The sequence below is a fragment of the Meriones unguiculatus genome, chromosome 19, assembly GCF_030254825.1.
Source record: "Meriones unguiculatus strain TT.TT164.6M chromosome 19, Bangor_MerUng_6.1, whole genome shotgun sequence".
NCBI classification, from domain to species: domain Eukaryota; kingdom Metazoa; phylum Chordata; class Mammalia; order Rodentia; family Muridae; genus Meriones; species Meriones unguiculatus.
In genome coordinates this window covers 34,458,878-34,476,253 of record NC_083366.1, presented here as the reverse complement: position 1 = coordinate 34,476,253, position 17,376 = coordinate 34,458,878, and the positions used below count along the sequence as shown (strand labels likewise).

General features: G+C 39.5%; 1 protein-coding gene across 15 annotated transcripts in view; it reads left to right on the top strand.

Moving 5' to 3' along the window:
* Positions 1-17,376, top strand: part of Sugct (succinyl-CoA:glutarate-CoA transferase) — a 707,647-nt gene that overhangs the window by 644,782 nt on the left and 45,489 nt on the right. For 4 of the 15 annotated variants that reach the window (XR_009587721.1, XM_060372774.1, XM_060372767.1 and 1 more), the window contains one exon: positions 13,192-13,259. The exons of the other annotated variants lie outside the window; for them this stretch is intronic. Coding sequence is in view for 3 of the 4 variants with exons in the window: in XM_060372774.1 (XP_060228757.1) it covers positions 13,192-13,259 (68 nt within the window). In the remaining variant the exon portion in view is untranslated. The remainder of the gene's footprint in view (positions 1-13,191; positions 13,260-17,376) is intronic. 15 annotated transcript variants of the gene reach the window in all.

Below are 17,376 nucleotides of genomic sequence, written 5' to 3'. Positions count from 1 at the left end.
GTTGGTTATGAAAGTTGGAAGTGCCCATAATATTTTAGGCTTTTTAATGTTTGACTACTCCCTATATGTTCTTTTCTTATGGGTCAAAGTTTATATTTTCACAGACTAGAATGCAAGGACTTCATCATCAGGAGTTGGCCTGTCTTTCCTGAATCCTAGATGCACATTGCAAATACTCCTTAGATATAGCTTTCAGCTGTTTGCAGCTCTCTGCTTTTGTGTTATTTCCTCTGCTTAAAGTAAGTAACCTCCCAACATGCAGCAAGAGACCCCTTGTTCCTCACATAGAATTCAGGCATTTGTCCTTCTGAGAGATCACCAGATCTACATTAATTCTCTAATCTGCCCTATTCTTGTTTATAACTACATTTTCTATAAATTATCAATGCATATGGTAATTTACTATTATCTTTTTACTGGCATCTTTAGTTTTTGATTTTAGTTCCATATTTTAACTCTCTTTTATGCTCAGCCTTTGTATAGATAACTTAATTATAGCAATAAAAAACTCTGATCTTTTTTATATAAATTCTGTTCAACAATTGTTGATTTTTTGTTTTTCTGAAAACTGTATAGATAGATTGATTGATAGATAAAGTGTTTTCCTTTAGCTTCTTGGGTAGGTTGATATATGAGAAGATGTAGAAATTCTTTGTTCACAGTAATAAAGACAAATCAGAATTTGCTTGTTAGCATAATATTTTAATAGCTGACATATCAATTTATTCTTTTAAAATAAGCTTGTGGTACAAACAGTACCTCAAAAGTGTTAGCTCCACAAGCATAGTAATTTTTGGTTCTTAGTTAAGAGCTAAACCACCCAAATGATACCAGCAATACCTGTTGAGCAAGAGTATTGCTTTAGACTCAGAAGCATTAAATAGATTCTGTTTAACAAACGTAAAAGCCTCATAGCCACGTTGAGGACCGGCACTTCTACTGCGAAGGACAGATGATAGGCTTCAACAAAATCCAGTAAGATCAAGGGTACCTGCAACGCTGCCAGGCATGAGCTGCCTTATCCCGTGAGAAGAGTGTGGGGACAGCCACAGCATTTGGTGCACAATCAAGCCATTTCTTTCCCTAGAACTGGAATCTCTTACTCATCTAACCCTACAAACAAACCTTAAAAGAATAAAAGAAAAGCAAAAAAAAAAAACAAAAAAAACGAATAAACCTAATGTCAAGGCTATATAAAACCCTAAAGATGTTTTTTAATTTCTTTATTTTTTTATTAATTACAGTTTATTCATTTAGTATCCCAGCTGTATCCCCCCTCCCTCATCCCCTCCCAACCCCACCCTTCCTCTCTCTTCTTCCCATATGCCCCTCCCCAAGTCCGCTGATAGGGGAGGGCCTCCTCCCCTTCCCTCTGACCCTAGCCTATTTTTATTTAATAGATTTTTGCTTGGGGAAAAAAGTATTCCTTTTAAAAGTTTTTGAAGTAAAAGTATTAGGATTATTTGCATTCTGTGTGAAAATTGACAGAAATGTATTTTCTTAAAGGAAATCACCTAAACAACCAGAAAAAAAAAATTGAGACAGCATAAGGCAGAGACAACTGTGCTTGGTAATGGACGTGTGAAGACTTTTCCATTCATAAAAATCTTAGGTTATTGAGGTAAGGAGGAAATTGCCAAGGATTAAGTTTACAGCGTGTGTCCACATCTCAGAAGTGCTAATCTGTAAATCTTGTCAAATAGAGAGGAGAGAGAAAAAGGTAGAGAGAGAGAGAGGGAGAGAGAGAGAGAGAGAGAGAGCAATCCCATTAGAAAACTCAGGCTTTGAATCTTGTCATCGTGCCGTTTATTAAACTGTCAGTCAAGGCTGCGGGGATTGTGGCAGTAGACTTATCTTTGCAGCAAACCTGGCATGGAGAAGCTTTACTCTTGACACTAGTCTGGAAAATACAGAGAAAGAAGTTTTTGAAACAAGCAAGTGATAAGAGCCTGCAGCCATTACTGTGGCAAACTTGTCCCAAGAAAAGTCAGATAGCCGATATAGGAAGGGCCAGTACCCATCAAATCAGCGGGCTTTTATTCAGAATCTCTCTGTAGGAAAGTTCTTTTTTTTTTTAAGCACAGAGCTACAGCAACGATCCTTGGGACCTGAAGAGGGCGCTGTGCTCCAGACGAACATCTGTGTCTTTTCTAACTGATACTGGTCTTGAGTGTCCACCTACTCCTTCCTGCCTCCCAGCCTAAATAATGGGACTTTCTCCTTTCTCTATGTCATGATGATGTTTTCCTAGCTGTGGTCTTGGTGCTGCTTTGTCCTGCCCTGGAGGGTGGGTGTGGCTTGTCTGAGGGTAGGCAGGTCTTGAGAAGGACTATTTCTTAAATTGTGTTTTCCCTTAAAGGTTTTGCTGTTGAATGTGCATACAGTAGAAACCAGGCTTCCTGTCATTTCATGTCATAGCTCTTGAGAGAGTCTTGTGTTCTATTTCTTTGTTTTCTTCAAGGCAAGATGTGCAGGGAATCTGAAGGATGTTATTGTCTTTAGAGGGTGTGTTTCAGTTTCAATTTAAGAACAATTATAAGATACTTTGTTTCAGACATTATGTTAAACACATGTTGATATGACCACTGTGGCATTATTGCTACCTTAAGTACTTCAGAGATGAGGTCACCCAGATGGAGAAAGGTCAGCCTCTCATTTAAGATACAAGGCCCATTCACAAGTAGGTCCAGGGTCTAGTCTAGGTTCTTAATGATTTGACACCTGGCCCAAGCATTATCAATGATGGCAGATAACTTCTGTACGGCAGTTTCCTATGAGATTAAAATTGGTCATCTTGGAGGGAACCTCATAACACATAATGCTTACAGTAAGATGAAACGAACGGATGTTCTAAACTTTAGACTCTGAAGGGAGGTAAAGTGGTCCACCATACAGGGAAGTTTGTTAAATAGACAACTCAAAATAGGTTCAGGAAGTCCCTGAAAGTAACTAGATTCACTAGGCCCCTCCCTCCTCGAGAGCATATAAGCAGAAAAAACTTCCAGAGTCACGCTAAGACAAGCTGAGCTGACTAGAAGAGGCTCAAACCAGCCAAGCAGCCTGGAAGAAACAGAAATCAGCTAAACTCCCTGGAAGAGGCTGAGAACAAACAAGCCACCAAGAAAGGACACCAACTTGTTAAGCTGCCTGCAGGCTGTGCAGTAAGCTCCAGGTTTACAGTTATCATAAGCTGCCACCCAAGCTGGTCTTTAGGTCTTCAGTGATAGTGAGACAGCAGTCTTTGATCACTTCTGCTCCTTTTACTAACCCCAATAAAATCATTGTTTAACAAGTTGGACTTTGGTGGTACCTGTTCATTAGTCTGTCATCCATTCCCTACTGGAGTCAGTAAACATTTGTTTTAGTCACCCTAGGAATGGTCTTACACCATAATGATGTTTACAGCAATGTTACAGTGTATGGGTGTGTGTGTGTGTGATAGGCAGATAGGCAGAAAGGAAGACTCATACCAGGAAGAAGAGAAATATTGAGTTTGTGATACTGTAATGTATGGGGTCAAAAGGATGGCTCTAACATGCACCCAAGTTCCCAGGAGACTATGCTGATCTTCTCCCTGAGGAAAGTTCAACAAGCCTTGGTGAGGTTTAGAGTCTACATTTGTGTAAGCATGTTCCAACAATGCAGAGCATCGTGGAGACTTCGGGCTTACATGCACAGACTAAGTGGAAAGTGGAGAGGATCTAAAGCTTTATCCTAAATGTCTTTCTCTGTGATCTTTGTGGATGTGATCTGGTACAGAAATCTGTCACTTAGATCCATTTTCATGGGCAAGGAAAGCTGTTTCATGGGTCAGACTTCTGGAAATTAGAGAAAATAACAATGCATGCCTCTTAGAAGTAAGCTTGGGAAGGGGGTGGCTGAAAAATGACTCAGCAGTCAAGAGTGCTGGCTGCTCTTCCAGTGGACCTGGGTTCAAAGCCCAGCATCTGCGTGGCAACTGCCCAGAACTTCAGACTCAAAGATTCCAATACCCTCCTCTGGCCTCCATGAGCACCAGGCATTCACACATATATAGGCAAAATACCTATGGACATAAAATTAAAATAAAATAAAATAAACAGTTTTTAAAAGATAAGCTTGGCAAATGAAAAGCCATAGGACATTTCAAATTGGGCTGAACTTTGAACTCTCCCTCTGCACTATGTACAGGGCATGTTGGTTGTTAGAATTCAGTAAGCCTGAAGGTATAGTTTATACTTCATGCACAGGCTGTTATAAATCATGCTATATAGAATCAAAATGCCCCACAGTTGCATCCGATGAGGATTTACCGCTAAGACCTACTTATATATCGCTTTTGAACATGACAGAAAATTCATGTAGGTATAGGCCCCAATTCCTACCTAATGCTAGACTGGCCCAGAGAGAAACAGTCTCTATGAGCAAAATGAAAGTAAATTTTTCCATATAACTGAAGTTAAAGGGCAGATTTTTTTTTTTTTCTTAAAAAGAGACAGTAATTTGAAACAGGAAAAAAAATTAAGCTAAATTAGAGGAAACAGTGAAAATTTGTAGACTGTGGAATAGTCTCACTGGGAAAATTTTGGTAGGTCCATCACTTAGTCATTTCAAACTAGACCAGACAAATTACTTGGAGATATGCTTCAAGTAGCACTGTTGCAAAGAATGGATGAATAGATATTTTCTCTATTCCCAAATAGAAATTCCCCAAGTGTGGTCATCACATGTACATAAACACACAGACACACACACACACACACACACACACACACAGAGAGAGAGAGAGAGTTAGACACACACAGGCACATGGACACACATGCACACAAAACCATTCCTTTTCAACTATTTCCCTTCTGACTGTACAGCTTAATCATCACCAAAATGTCATTTTAAAAATCCCTAAAGTCAGTCTCTATTCCTGGGTTTACATTTACTATTTCTTTGGATCCCTGTTGGCTTTCATGATGGACAATGTTTTCTGTTAAGACTATAAAACCTTTACAGTTTCCACGACGTCATCTTTAAAGCCTTGTAAACACCTTTCGCAGAGAGTCCTACTTACATGTCGTGAGCAGTAGAGCCTTGTACGAAGCCATGGAAGATGAGAAGGACCATCTAACGTCAACACAGTGACCATTTACAGAAGCTGCCCACCCCAAGGGTTCTTTTTGTGTATCTGGAAACCACCCAGCCCTCCTCTTCTTGGGGCAATGCTTCTCTTCATAGATATCTGGGTATTTTGGTACCAGACAGCTGATATGTTGCTTATATGGAACTGGAAGAGAAGATTTTATTATTATTTTTGCTCTTTCTTTTTCTACACTTTAGCATTTTTCCACCAGAAAATAAAAACTGTAGATTTTATTTACATTTTAGTTATGTTTCTTATAGTAATTATACTTCAGTATAGCTTAAAGATTATTATAGCTAGCCATTTTAAGAAGAGTAATAGAATAACAATTGGTTAGGAGGATTGAATAAGAGCCTACACTTATTTTTAACTATAAAATTAAGGTCTTCTGTTATATGTCATTCCTTCTCTTTTTTTCCTTATTGCCTGAAGATTAATTGATACTTGCCTCCATACTTTATGCTACATACCAATAAAAACAACTTTAATAAATTTAATATCAGTATCCATCATTATATGGCTTACAGACACAAAACAATAGCAGTTTGTTCTTTGTAATAAAGATGCTGATCAACTTCAGCAATGACTTAACTTCCCTAGAAAAGAATATGGGCCTTTTCTTTTTCAAACTCTCCAAAATGAAATCTTATCAGCATTATAAATACTGTGCACAAATATAACATTGGGTATAAATAAAGAAAAGGAATGTTAACTAAAAGCTTCAGCAAATACTAAACTTCAAAGTAAGGTATTGAGTTAGGTTTTTTTTTTTTTTCCTGCAAGTAGAGTGGGAGTTCCATGAGAATGGATACTTGGCATTTCTCAGCTAATTAATGTTTCTCTGGCACCTAGAAGAGTATCCAAAACACAATAAATTATTAATTAATATTTCTTAGATAATATGAGCTTTGAGAGAAAGAATCCAAGAATACCATACCTCTAACATCAAGTTTTGTATGTAAGCTTTGAAATTGTGAGGTTAGTCATCTTTCTTTTCTTAATACTGTAACTTTCCAGGCTCTTCTCAAATAGAGAAAGAGGTTGGGGGATAAGGGAGAAGTAGAAGGAGAGATATAAACAGAGAGAGACATAGTGGAGGGAGAGAGACAAATGAGAGAGAAAAAAACAGAAACAGAGAGATAGAGACACAGAGAGAGATACACAGGACTATCTTCAAGCAGAATTGATGTTGTGTTGTGGGTGGCTCAAAGATTGAATATCTTAAGTGAAAACATATGTTAGAAAACATGATCAGGCACTCAAGTTCAAAGTCCTTTGTCATTTATATGTTCAGAATGGTGTCTAGGTGCCCGTGGCCAAGTCCCAAACTGTTACAATAAAATAGCAGTGGCTTTGTCAGAGTATTGTCCCGTTTTTCTCCCAGCTTGAGTGTAGAAATAAAATGTTGGCATCATGGGACCAATTCTTCACCCATGTGGAATAATTTAATTCCATTAATAATGCTGGAAATGCCAAAAAAAAAAATTGGAGTGAGGAGCAGAATATGGGGCACACAGAAACCTGTGTTGTTCCATCTGAACTCCAGAATTCATTTGTTTTCCATTGCTAGCTGTATTTATTCTGGATCTGTTTTCACTTTTATTTGTGGTCAGCTTCGCTGTGTCTACACGAAAGCACCCTTCAGAAGTGAAAAGGACTCTGTCTTTTTACACTATGACTTCAGACACTTGGCTAGTTATAGGACTTACTGGCTCCTGGTTCAGTTTTTCTCTTCTTTCTTTTTCTTATTTATTTATTTATTTATTTATTTATTTACTTACTTACTTACTTACTTACTTACTTACTTAATGTGCCTGACTGAGGCATGCTAGTAAATATACAGCAAAGAAAAAATGTATTGCTTTTAATGACTCACAAGCCCAAGACATAGACAGAAGGCTTAACTCATGGCTTTCATTTCTCTTGCACAACATTTCTCATTTCTCTTAGCCTTAGTTTAATTCAGTTCCCCAGAAATCTTCATGCAACTTTTATTTACTTAAGTGAGAACTACGGGTGTGTTCAAGGATAGAATGGGGCTGGCTGCATGTAACATACTATTTGGGCTGGGACATGAAGCCAAAAAGTATTGTTTACTATTTATATGAGTCTTTACCAATTTCTGAATGCCAAAAAACATGAACTCACTGCTTCTGAATAGCTCATTCATCAAAACAGACATGAAAATTTTGTTCCTTGGGTTTGATGAAAAAGCGTTGTTTGCTGCTTCTCTGTCTGGAAAGCAAATATGTTGGAGGTCTTCTCATCAACCCAAGCTGACATTCCCTCAGCAGACAACAGCTGAAAGTATGACAACTTGCTTCCATGCACAGAGGCCCACATACACACTTATGAATCTTCTTAAAGGTTTCTTTCAATGCTCATGTTCCTCTGAGCTATGGGAGAGGAACACTTGGGTATCATGCAGACAGATATCCAGCCTAGTGAACTGTTAACACCTTCACTGTCAGGGATGAATAGTTCTTCTGTTTAGTTGACTTAATGGTGGTCATCTGTTCCATGTCTTCATAAAAAAATAGGCATATTCCTTTGGGGTTTTTTTTAATATAAAAATTCTAGTGCATGCATTTGATATACATACTAATGGTAGCTAAGGGGGGATGGCGAAGGCTGCCCGGAATGGAATCTTAGTTTTTAGAGAATTCGTAAGGAAGAAATTGCTTTTGCTATCCAGAGTAGCCTTTGTTCTATGAAACATTTTCTAAAAGAAGTGGGAAATGAAGACTGACCATCTGCAACTCCTCACCGTGAGTCTGATAAAACCCTGTAATGGCTGTTCAGGACCACGTGGAAATTTGTGAGAACAAGCTTCTGTCAATACTGCTGGATTTATTTCATACAAATAAGATCTCACTGAACATAATGGTTTTCACTTGGGTGTTTAGTGTTTGAGGATTTGGAAGTATATCTAGCCATGCTTCTTGGAAGACTCCCAAAGTAGCTTTTCATGATGCAAGCCCTATTCCAAGGAGCTTTCCGTTCTCTATGCTTTACATTTCCAAGGCTTCTTAAATGATAATTTACACGGACAAAAACCACCCAACCAACCAACCATGGTTTTAGAACAAGCCAGAGAAGAACTCCATTTAAATGCTTCTACAATAGTTTGATAATATACATGTAACCATTTAAACACCACATAAGTTGATTTTAGCTATTATAGACTATATTCCAAAAGAGAATAGTTGTATATTTGCTGTAATTTGGAGTGAACAAACAAGGCTGTTTGAAGCAGATACCAGGAGGTCTGCCTGGCTGCTCTGAGCTGGGAGGGATAGATGCTCCAGAGACTTCTAACCCATTTTGCATTCACTTCTAAAGCACCACAGTTGGTGGTCTCTTGCTTCAATTCTTTAGACCAATTTCATGTTCTACAAAATGGAATTAAGAAGTCTAACCATTACCTACCTTTCAAGCTTGTGGAGTTTAAACTGGTCCATATATGTAAATCACTAAGCACAAGGGCCTGCGCTTAAGATAAACCAAACGGTGAGGTAGTTGTGGTGGTTGTCAAGGCAGGAGCAGTTGAAGTAGAGTGTTCTTTTTTTTCCATAACCCAGGATTTGCAGAGAATCATTGGAAACTTAGAGACTAATTCTATGTACTTTTTTTTCAAAGATAAATGACATAGTTTGAAGCCTCATGTTGTAGAATAAGGACATTTGAGGTGAAGCATCACATGATGGACCGTCAACGACAGGGCAGGTAGGGAGGAAAGATTAGTAGGAAGGAGGGCTCCAAGGCAAATACAAGTGAATTACCCATTTCCTAGGCTGAACAATAAAAGACGGTCAGCCACCTGAGATGCAGATAAGAACTGTGACCATTGACAAGGGTCTAGGGTGGTAGCTGCATAACCAGACAGAAACTCAGAATCATACAAGGTTAACTCAAAGTAGTTTGAGTTACCATGCAAGTGTCATCTGGCCACCATCAATGGCCTTAATCCATCTCCCATTCTTACTGTATTTGGCAACAAGAAAGGCACAAGAGACTTCATGGTTGATTCCAATTATGACAGCTGCTGCATTCCAAGGCTGCTTTTCAGGACTGATCTATGAGACTGGCCTCTGGCCTCTGGCCTCTGGCCTCACCAGAAAATGGAGGACCTCAGACACCCAGCAACAACAGAAGTCTGGGCAGGAGAAGTAAGTGGGAACAGCCTTCTGGAAAATGGAGATGCTTTAGATCTTCAGTAACTGTCTTCAGCCAAGCCTGGATTATCTGAAGAGAAGTAGCCATATGCTTGGGCACTGTTTTCTCCCTTGCTGCCCAACTGGTATACATCCAGCCATGCTCCCAGGGGGCATTGATTCCATTCCCCAAGCCTTACTCTTCTGCAGCTTCAGAAAGCCCAGTTGGTTTAAATTCTTTGTCCTTCAATTGCTCAAGCCTAATACGGATGCCAGTCAGCTGTGGGTATGGATAAGGAGCCGGGGATGAAGAAGAACATTCCTCCAAGGGCCTTTTGATCTTTAAGAGGCTGGAGTGGCTCAGTTCCCTTCTTTTATGCAGAAATGTCTCTTGTGTGTGTCATTACAACAGATTGTTTTCCTCTTCACGAGTGCAATTGTTGTCTCTTGGAGATTTTTTTTTATAAGAAACAGAATGTAAGCCACTTTTAAGTCAGGCAGAGGATGAAACCATGCAATGCTATCTTGCTCACCTCTCATTCTGGTTATTCTGGTTATTCTTATAGGTAGGTGCTCTTCTCAGTGGCATGGCTAAGTGCTCATAGGTAGTTCATGACCATTCCTGATTCTGATCTGAATGAATTGAAATCTTATCAAGTTGACCTTTACAATTAATTTGGCAATGTATGTTTGAAAACAGTGATTCTTAAAAACAAATTTTTGGGAGAATGTACCTGATTTTAATTCCAGTTGTGTTGTACCTACAGACTAATCAACTGCATCAAAGCCTGTATCTGCTTTTTTATATACATTTTTTCAGGAATTACATATATATTATATATTATATAATATATAATATATTATGCTGTCTCTCTTCCCTCCCCTCTCTCTAAAACACACACACAGAAACACTACATTCCATAAGTGATTAAATTTTTATCATTGAAACATTCAATAACAATTTAGGGAAATACAACCCAGACAGTGGGATTGGACTCATTAAGTTCTTCCCCAGTTCTTCTTAGGCCACAGTGCTATCTCAAGCCCACTGCATCTAAATGCAAAAGTCCCCTCCACATATGGACTAACAGAATCTTGGTAGGTGAGGTCCTCACTAGGCAGTGATAGCTGTAGGATTTAACCCCAAATCCAGGAACTGAGTTGATGGGGCTAAAAATGAAAAGTGAAATAAGAGTTGCAAGAAGGTATTGGAAAGAAGTATGAAAAAAGGTAGGAGTTGACAAGGGAGCATTCATCTTCACTGTCTTGAAAGGAGAGGTGTGGAGGTTATAACTGTGACCCAGTGTTTCATTTCCTGTTTTTAACATGTAGATGTTGGTGGAATTACGTGGTTGGAACTTCCTTCATTTTTTTGTGGCTAGTTCAGGCAACTAACTTTCCTTAATTATTTATTATCTACCACCCCCAAACCTTATTTATGTGTACTTGGATTCTTTCAGCTTCATATTAAGTGATAAAATCACAAATGTGACTAAATGGGTTCTCTAAATAAGCAAAGATGGAGTTTCCACAGAGAGAGATGAGGAAATCAGTGTCTGCAATATAATGGGTTGGCCTGAAGAGGAATACGGCAAGCAGGCTCTACAGGGGTGTGCAAACTGGGTCACCATAGTGGGGTGGAGTCATGAAAACAGAAAGTTAAGCATCCAGTAGGTGAAAATAAAGGGACTGAGTACAAGCTAGTCACTCTCTGAATTATTTAAAATACTACATGGCAAAGTGCTGTTAGAAAATAATGAGGATTTGAGTTTTAGAAGTGAACTTTGAGGCTCTTGTGGTCTTCCAAAAGATAAAATTATGGATCAAGTATCTGGCAAAGTGCTGTCACGAGAATTTAGACAAAGGCCAAAGTTGTAAGTATGCCCTTCTTCAGACAATGAACATGTATCAGCTATCTGAGAGATTGAAATAGGAGTTCAAGGCCTTCTTGAGCTACAGAGTGAGTTCAGATCCATCCTGGGCAAGTTAATGAGATCCCATTTCAAAATAAGAAGTAGGAAGAAGATAGTGAGTTAACTCAGTGATTGAAGACTTGCCTACGATCATATGTGAGGCAGTCGGTTCAATTCCCATTACCAGAAGAATTTGTTTTAAGTAAAGAAAGGAAGAACAAGGATGAGAGAGTGGAGGAAAAAGAAATAAAATAAAAAGAAATGTAGATCATGGGATACCTGCCAAGATCCTATTTTCAAAGGTTAAAATGAGAAAAATAGTAGCAGAAAAGCAGATCTCTGTGAATTTAAGGCCAGCCTGGTCTGCAGAGCTAGTTCCAGGATAGCCAAGGCTACACAGAGAAACCCTGTCTTGAAAAACTTAAAAGCAGAAGGAGGAGGAGGAGAGGAAAAGAGAAGGAGAAGGAATAGCAACAAAGAAAGAAAAAAAAATGGTAAATAAATAAAAGGGCATCTCAGAATTGTATTCTGGGAACCAGGAGTGAGCCCGTTCTGGAGTCAGTCATCAGAGGACGTAAGTATCACAGATGTAAGATCATAATCACCACAGATCTCATTCCTTTGAAAGAGTTTTTGCAAGTGTGTGTTTCTTTTCTCACCTTTTTTTCTTGCATCAGGGATACTGGAAATATGGAACTGCTGTGTCTAAGACAATAGTTTCAATGACACAAATAATAGATTTTTGTACTTGAATCAGTTGAATAGTTTATAAGTAAGCAAGGAAAAAAGAGAGAGTGAGAAAGAGAGAGAGAATACAAGTAAGCCTATGGGGAAAAAGAAAGTTACGGTATAGAGTATCATAGCCGATAGCACATATGCAACCAAGATAGAGAGAAAGAAATGGTGCCTTTGTGAATGGAATATGGCAAATGAATAGAGTCCTTAAAAGGCTTGAAGGGCCTGATAGCATTCTATCACTTGGAAGGGTATATACCGATGTATAGAATTCTGATCATTTTAGAAACGGAGAAGTTCTAAGAGGGGTATGAAGGAGGATGAAATTGAAAATGAGGTCATGAAAGCAATGGCATGACATAGGATTGGGCCACCAGAAAGATTAACAGGAACAGGAAACAAGAAAGGGAAAATGCAGATATGTCATTAGATGAGGGCTTGTTCTGAAGTTCTTGAGAAATTAGAATCTTTTGGATTTTCCAGCACTGTGTTTATTTCTTTTATTGCAGTACAATGCTTAAAATCAGACCTTCGTTGTAGTATTTCACATAACACACCACCAGAGTAGGATTCCTTCAGATTTTTCTAGAGCGTGTTATTTGTAAGCAGTATTTATTGCTATTGTATCATCATCATCATCATCATCACCATCATCATCATCATCATCATGACTTTAACCATGCATTCTATCTGAATCCTTGAGAACATCCCCTTATAAATTAATAACAGAAAGAATCTTTGTGAATAAATCAGTTAGATCTTAACTAGTACTTTGAAAATCCATCTTAACTTTTCTTCTGGAATTTTTCTCTGTCAGTGATACATTTTCCCAGGCTTCTCTCTTAATATCTTAGTTTAAGACTCTCTAGTACATACATATGCCAGAAGCACTGAGGATTTTTTTTTTCCTTTATTTAAAAATAGATCCAAAGGCAAACATATTTCAAGTAGATTTCCTACTATGGGGATTTCCAAAACTCACACTGGAGAATGAAAGCAGAAGCTATAGTTTCAAATTTGTGCTCAGTATGTGCAACCTTGTCTTCTCTAGCTTTCAGTGTCCTTCTAATACAGTGTCCTTGTATTATCTAACTATTACAAATGCCGATCCATAGAAGGCCGAAGGGGTAGATTTGAGGTCTTTATTTTCTTTAAGAAGAAATTGGGCTTCTTACAAGTTTTCCTTTCTTTCTTTCTCCTGTTCCTAATTCTCATCTTTGAAGCGAAACTATGAAGTGGCATTTTACTTTACAAAGTCATTTCCTTTCAATTTTAGATGTGTGTCAATTAACTATGGACTCAGAAAAGGACTCCCAGATGTTCTACTCCCTCAGCATGACCCTGGTATGTTCTGAGGAATTAAAGCAAGTTTGTTTCCTGGTTTATAATCTTATTTCAAAATAATAGTCAGCATTCACTGGTCACCTAGTTGGTTCCATATATGGAGCATAAACAGTGAATATTTATTGGCCCCTTTACTAAAAGAACTCCTACTAACACATTACTCGTTGAATGATGGAGAGGTTAATGAAAAGACTTGTGGGAAACAGAGATAAGAAATACACAAAAACATTGAGCAGCAGGTAAAATTTTTTTCTCTCAAGCTTATTACAAGTAGATATGCTTAAAGTTGTTATGTAACCAGACAGAGAAAACATATTCCATATTAAAGAAAAAGAAAGTTACCTCAGAAAATTTTTGTCCATAGTAATAAGGCTAATAGATGCCCTTAGAATTCAAATAGTCTTTACTGTTTGACATTTTGAAGATGAAAAGGATGACTGTATCAAGATGCTAATGTGTGTGTGTTGTATTGTGTATATTGCTTAGGTGGCTAGGACAAAGGAAAAGAGGAGAGAAGAAACATTAGGTGTGGCTAAAAAGCACCTGCCTAAGAAGAGGTAGAAGAGGTAGATTTCTTCACTTTTAGTCCTCCAGTGTTGATGCTGAGCAGTGCAGGAAGCAGGCCACACAGACATCATCCTGGGCGACACATGGCATGCATTAGTTGGAATGGATCTCCACTTTGTTGCTTAACCCTATGTCGTGGTTCATCGTGTGCTGCATAAGAGGATACCAATGACTGTAATCTAAAATGAGCATTTGTCTCATAATCCTAGGGGCTGGGAAGTTCAATGCCAAGGTGCCATTATAGCTTACTTAAGAAGTGGTCACTAGGTGGGAATCCAAGAGCCAAGAGGGCAAAAAGGAGGTAGTGAAAGGGGGAGGAGTATTGGCACTCCTCTCAAACTTCACTTCTCAGTTCTGCCACAAGTGCAGTTAGGTTGCAATGTGAATTTTTCATGACTCACGCCATTGCCTTTGCCATGGTCTAGTGTAATCACGGGTGAGACATAGTTGCTTCGATTAGTCTTTCAGGCACCCAGGATCGTCCTCTCTTGTGATACCCAAGTCTCTACTATGTTACTTTAAAGTGGGGAGGAGATGTAAAAGGTTATATATGAGGCCTGCGGGTTGGGACCACGCCTGCAAGGGAGGAAGCCTGGAAGTGTCATATAAAGCTTCTGCTTGCATAGCATTAGATAGAATTCATACTTACAACCCAAATCTAATTGCAAAGGAACCGGGGAAAGGTCATTGTTGTCTTTCTGCCCAGAAGGAACATAAGCTGTTTTTAGTGGATGTATGTTAACAAGTCCAACACATCCTAGTACTCCGATCATTCAGCAGTCAACAGTCAGACGTCCTCAAACACATGAGGCCCATTCTTTTCCCGTTGACACCCTTGCTGCCTGCGCTCAGCATTCTTTAGAAGACTTCTAATTTGCATAGTTATTATTTGTGTTTGTCTGTGGCCTGAAGAAAGCTTTTAGGATTTCAGACTTCCTATGGAAACCCGAAACTTAATTTGGAAGTGCCTGGTAAAGTCTAGAAATGCCACTCCCTGCTCAAATTTTTGCTATCTCAATTCCATGATGAGAAAGAAAAGGAGAAAGAGAAAGGAAACATGGGCTTGACTCCTTCAAAATCGTAACGCTTCACGACTAAGAAAAGTGAGAAAATGGAATCCATGTGTGGTTGCAGGTCTCACTCCTCCCACCTATGACCACAGAGTTGACTCGGCCCTTTGTATAGTTTATGTAGGTCAGCCAGGTGCTCATGCGCAAACACAGCCTTCCAGGGCTGTGATTCATACAGGCACTTGTATTCAAACAGGAAAACTAAATCACCCAAGTTTCTTACATGTACACATATAAATTTATCTTGTAGCATGTAGATCATGCAGACTGTTTCCCCATATCATCTGTTTTATGAAGTGCTTACAGACAATGTAATTACAGGGGCGACTCAAGCTCAAGATGTGAAATCATGATAACCACAAAGCACTGTATGTCAATCCTCCAGTTACGCAGCTTGCTGTCTCTGAGTTTTAAATGTTGTTACCAAGCGACACCACCATAGATTACTTATACCAAAAATAACAGCTGGCTTTTAAATTAATTTGAAAGTGAATATAATCTATACCAGGTACATATGCAAGAGGTGAAGTAATTCCTGGCACCCTTCAACTGATACCCTATCTTCCAATTTAGGGCAAAGCATTTAGCATTCAGAAAAATTACACATAAGATAGTATTTTATGATTTTTTTTGTCCTTGGGAGTAGAAGAACAGGCAGTACATGCATGCTGTACACCTGTGAACCTAGCATTATGGTAGGTGCCTAGGGAATAAACACACCACTAGAAAGAAATCTGGACAATGAGTCAGGCATGGAACAGCTGGTGGAGAAATCAGACTGGGAATGAGAGCAATCTGTGGAAGGCATTTGAATTCACTATAAACATTTTGCAAGCCTTAGGTGAAGAAGCTAGAACTCTGAGCCTCATAACAAAGCTTAAGCTGGCTTCAGGCTAAGGAGATGGGCTCTGAAACCACACAGCTTAAGAAATAGCTGTCTCATCAGAACTGATTGGACCCTCTTCCCCTGTGGCCTGGTGAGGCAGCCCCCTCCCCCCCCCCCCCGCCAGGGGAGAGTGATAGAAAATCAGACAACAGAGTCCTTGTCAAAGACAGCCCCTACTCCCTTTTCTAGGAGACCTATGTGAAGCCCGAGTTTCCCATTAGCTACATCTGTGTAGGGAGTCTAGGTCCAGTCCATGCATGCTCCTTGGTTTGTGCTTCAGTCTCTGTAAGGACCCCTGAGCGCCGGTTAGTCAGCTCTGTTGGTCTTCTTGTAGAGTTCCTGTTTCCTCCCGGTCCTTCTATCCTTCCAGCCACTCTTCCACAAGGATCCCCACGCTCTGCCTAATGTTTGACTATGAGTCTTAGCATCTGTTTTTCATAGGCGACTTGATGTGCTCAGGTGGGTTGGGGGGAGGGATCCCTTTTTCTGAGGAGTAGGAGAGGGAGAAGAGGGAGGAAGGAGGGAGGATGAGATTAGGAAGAGAGGAAGAAGCAGTTACTGTAGGGATGTAAAGTAGATAGATGATAGATAGATAGATAGATAGATAGATAGATAGATAGATAGATGATAAATAGAAAAGAAAGCTGTCATTTAAACAGTGCAAAAAGCCTCTTATTTCTGAATCACCTATTGTGTGTCAGTCTTCACAAAAATGGCCCTAGGTTTCTGCCAGGCTGGCTGCTTGGATCATCTGAATCTCTTTTCCTAGAAACAGGGCATCACTGGGAATGAAAGAGGTATACCTTTGACTATTAATCCATCAGCAGGAAAAGCAGGAAAGTATCTTCATCTACCATGAAAACCAAACCCAGAGTGTTACTGTTGGGGTAACAAGATGGCCACAATAATAAACATGACTCCAGACTGGAGAACTGATAAGTGAGGCTGCTTGACTTCACTCAAATCAACTACATTTTCCATTGAGGTGTGTGTCCTGTACACTGCTTTTCTTTTCTTTTCTTTTTTTTTTTTCTTAGATTGTTTCAATCTTTTTAAAAGAGATGAATTAAAGGAATTGCTCTTACAAAGGCTCAGTGAGCTGAGGCCCCTGAGTAAGCAGGGGATAAGCCCTAGAAATACAAACACAGACACAAACTGGGGCAGGCTCAGCCTAGGCCAAAGAAAAACCACACCATTGCAAATGGGGAAGGATCAAAGGTAAGTGGGCAGAGGGTGCAGGCCTTGCTGGAAACACCCTGGGGAAGAAATACCCCTGAGGCCCCGCACCTACTGTAAGCAGGATCAGAGCCTCCACTAAGGGAGACAGGAGCTGAGGGGGGCAGAAGGGCCGAGCAAATAGGGAGGCTTCATAGGGCCACAGGCAAACGGGGCTCTGACCTTTAGGTACCCAATGCCTTTATTGGATCGTCACCTTCAGTCTGATTCTGATTTTGAACTCTTATCCTGTATATAATTTACCGAGAGTGAGAAGCTCTTAGTTCCTCAGAGAGGTTAGAAAGCACAGGCTTGGATCAGTCGCTGATCTGGCCTGAGTTTCCTGAGCTGGGGCCTTATCTTCCTCTTGCCTGTAGCC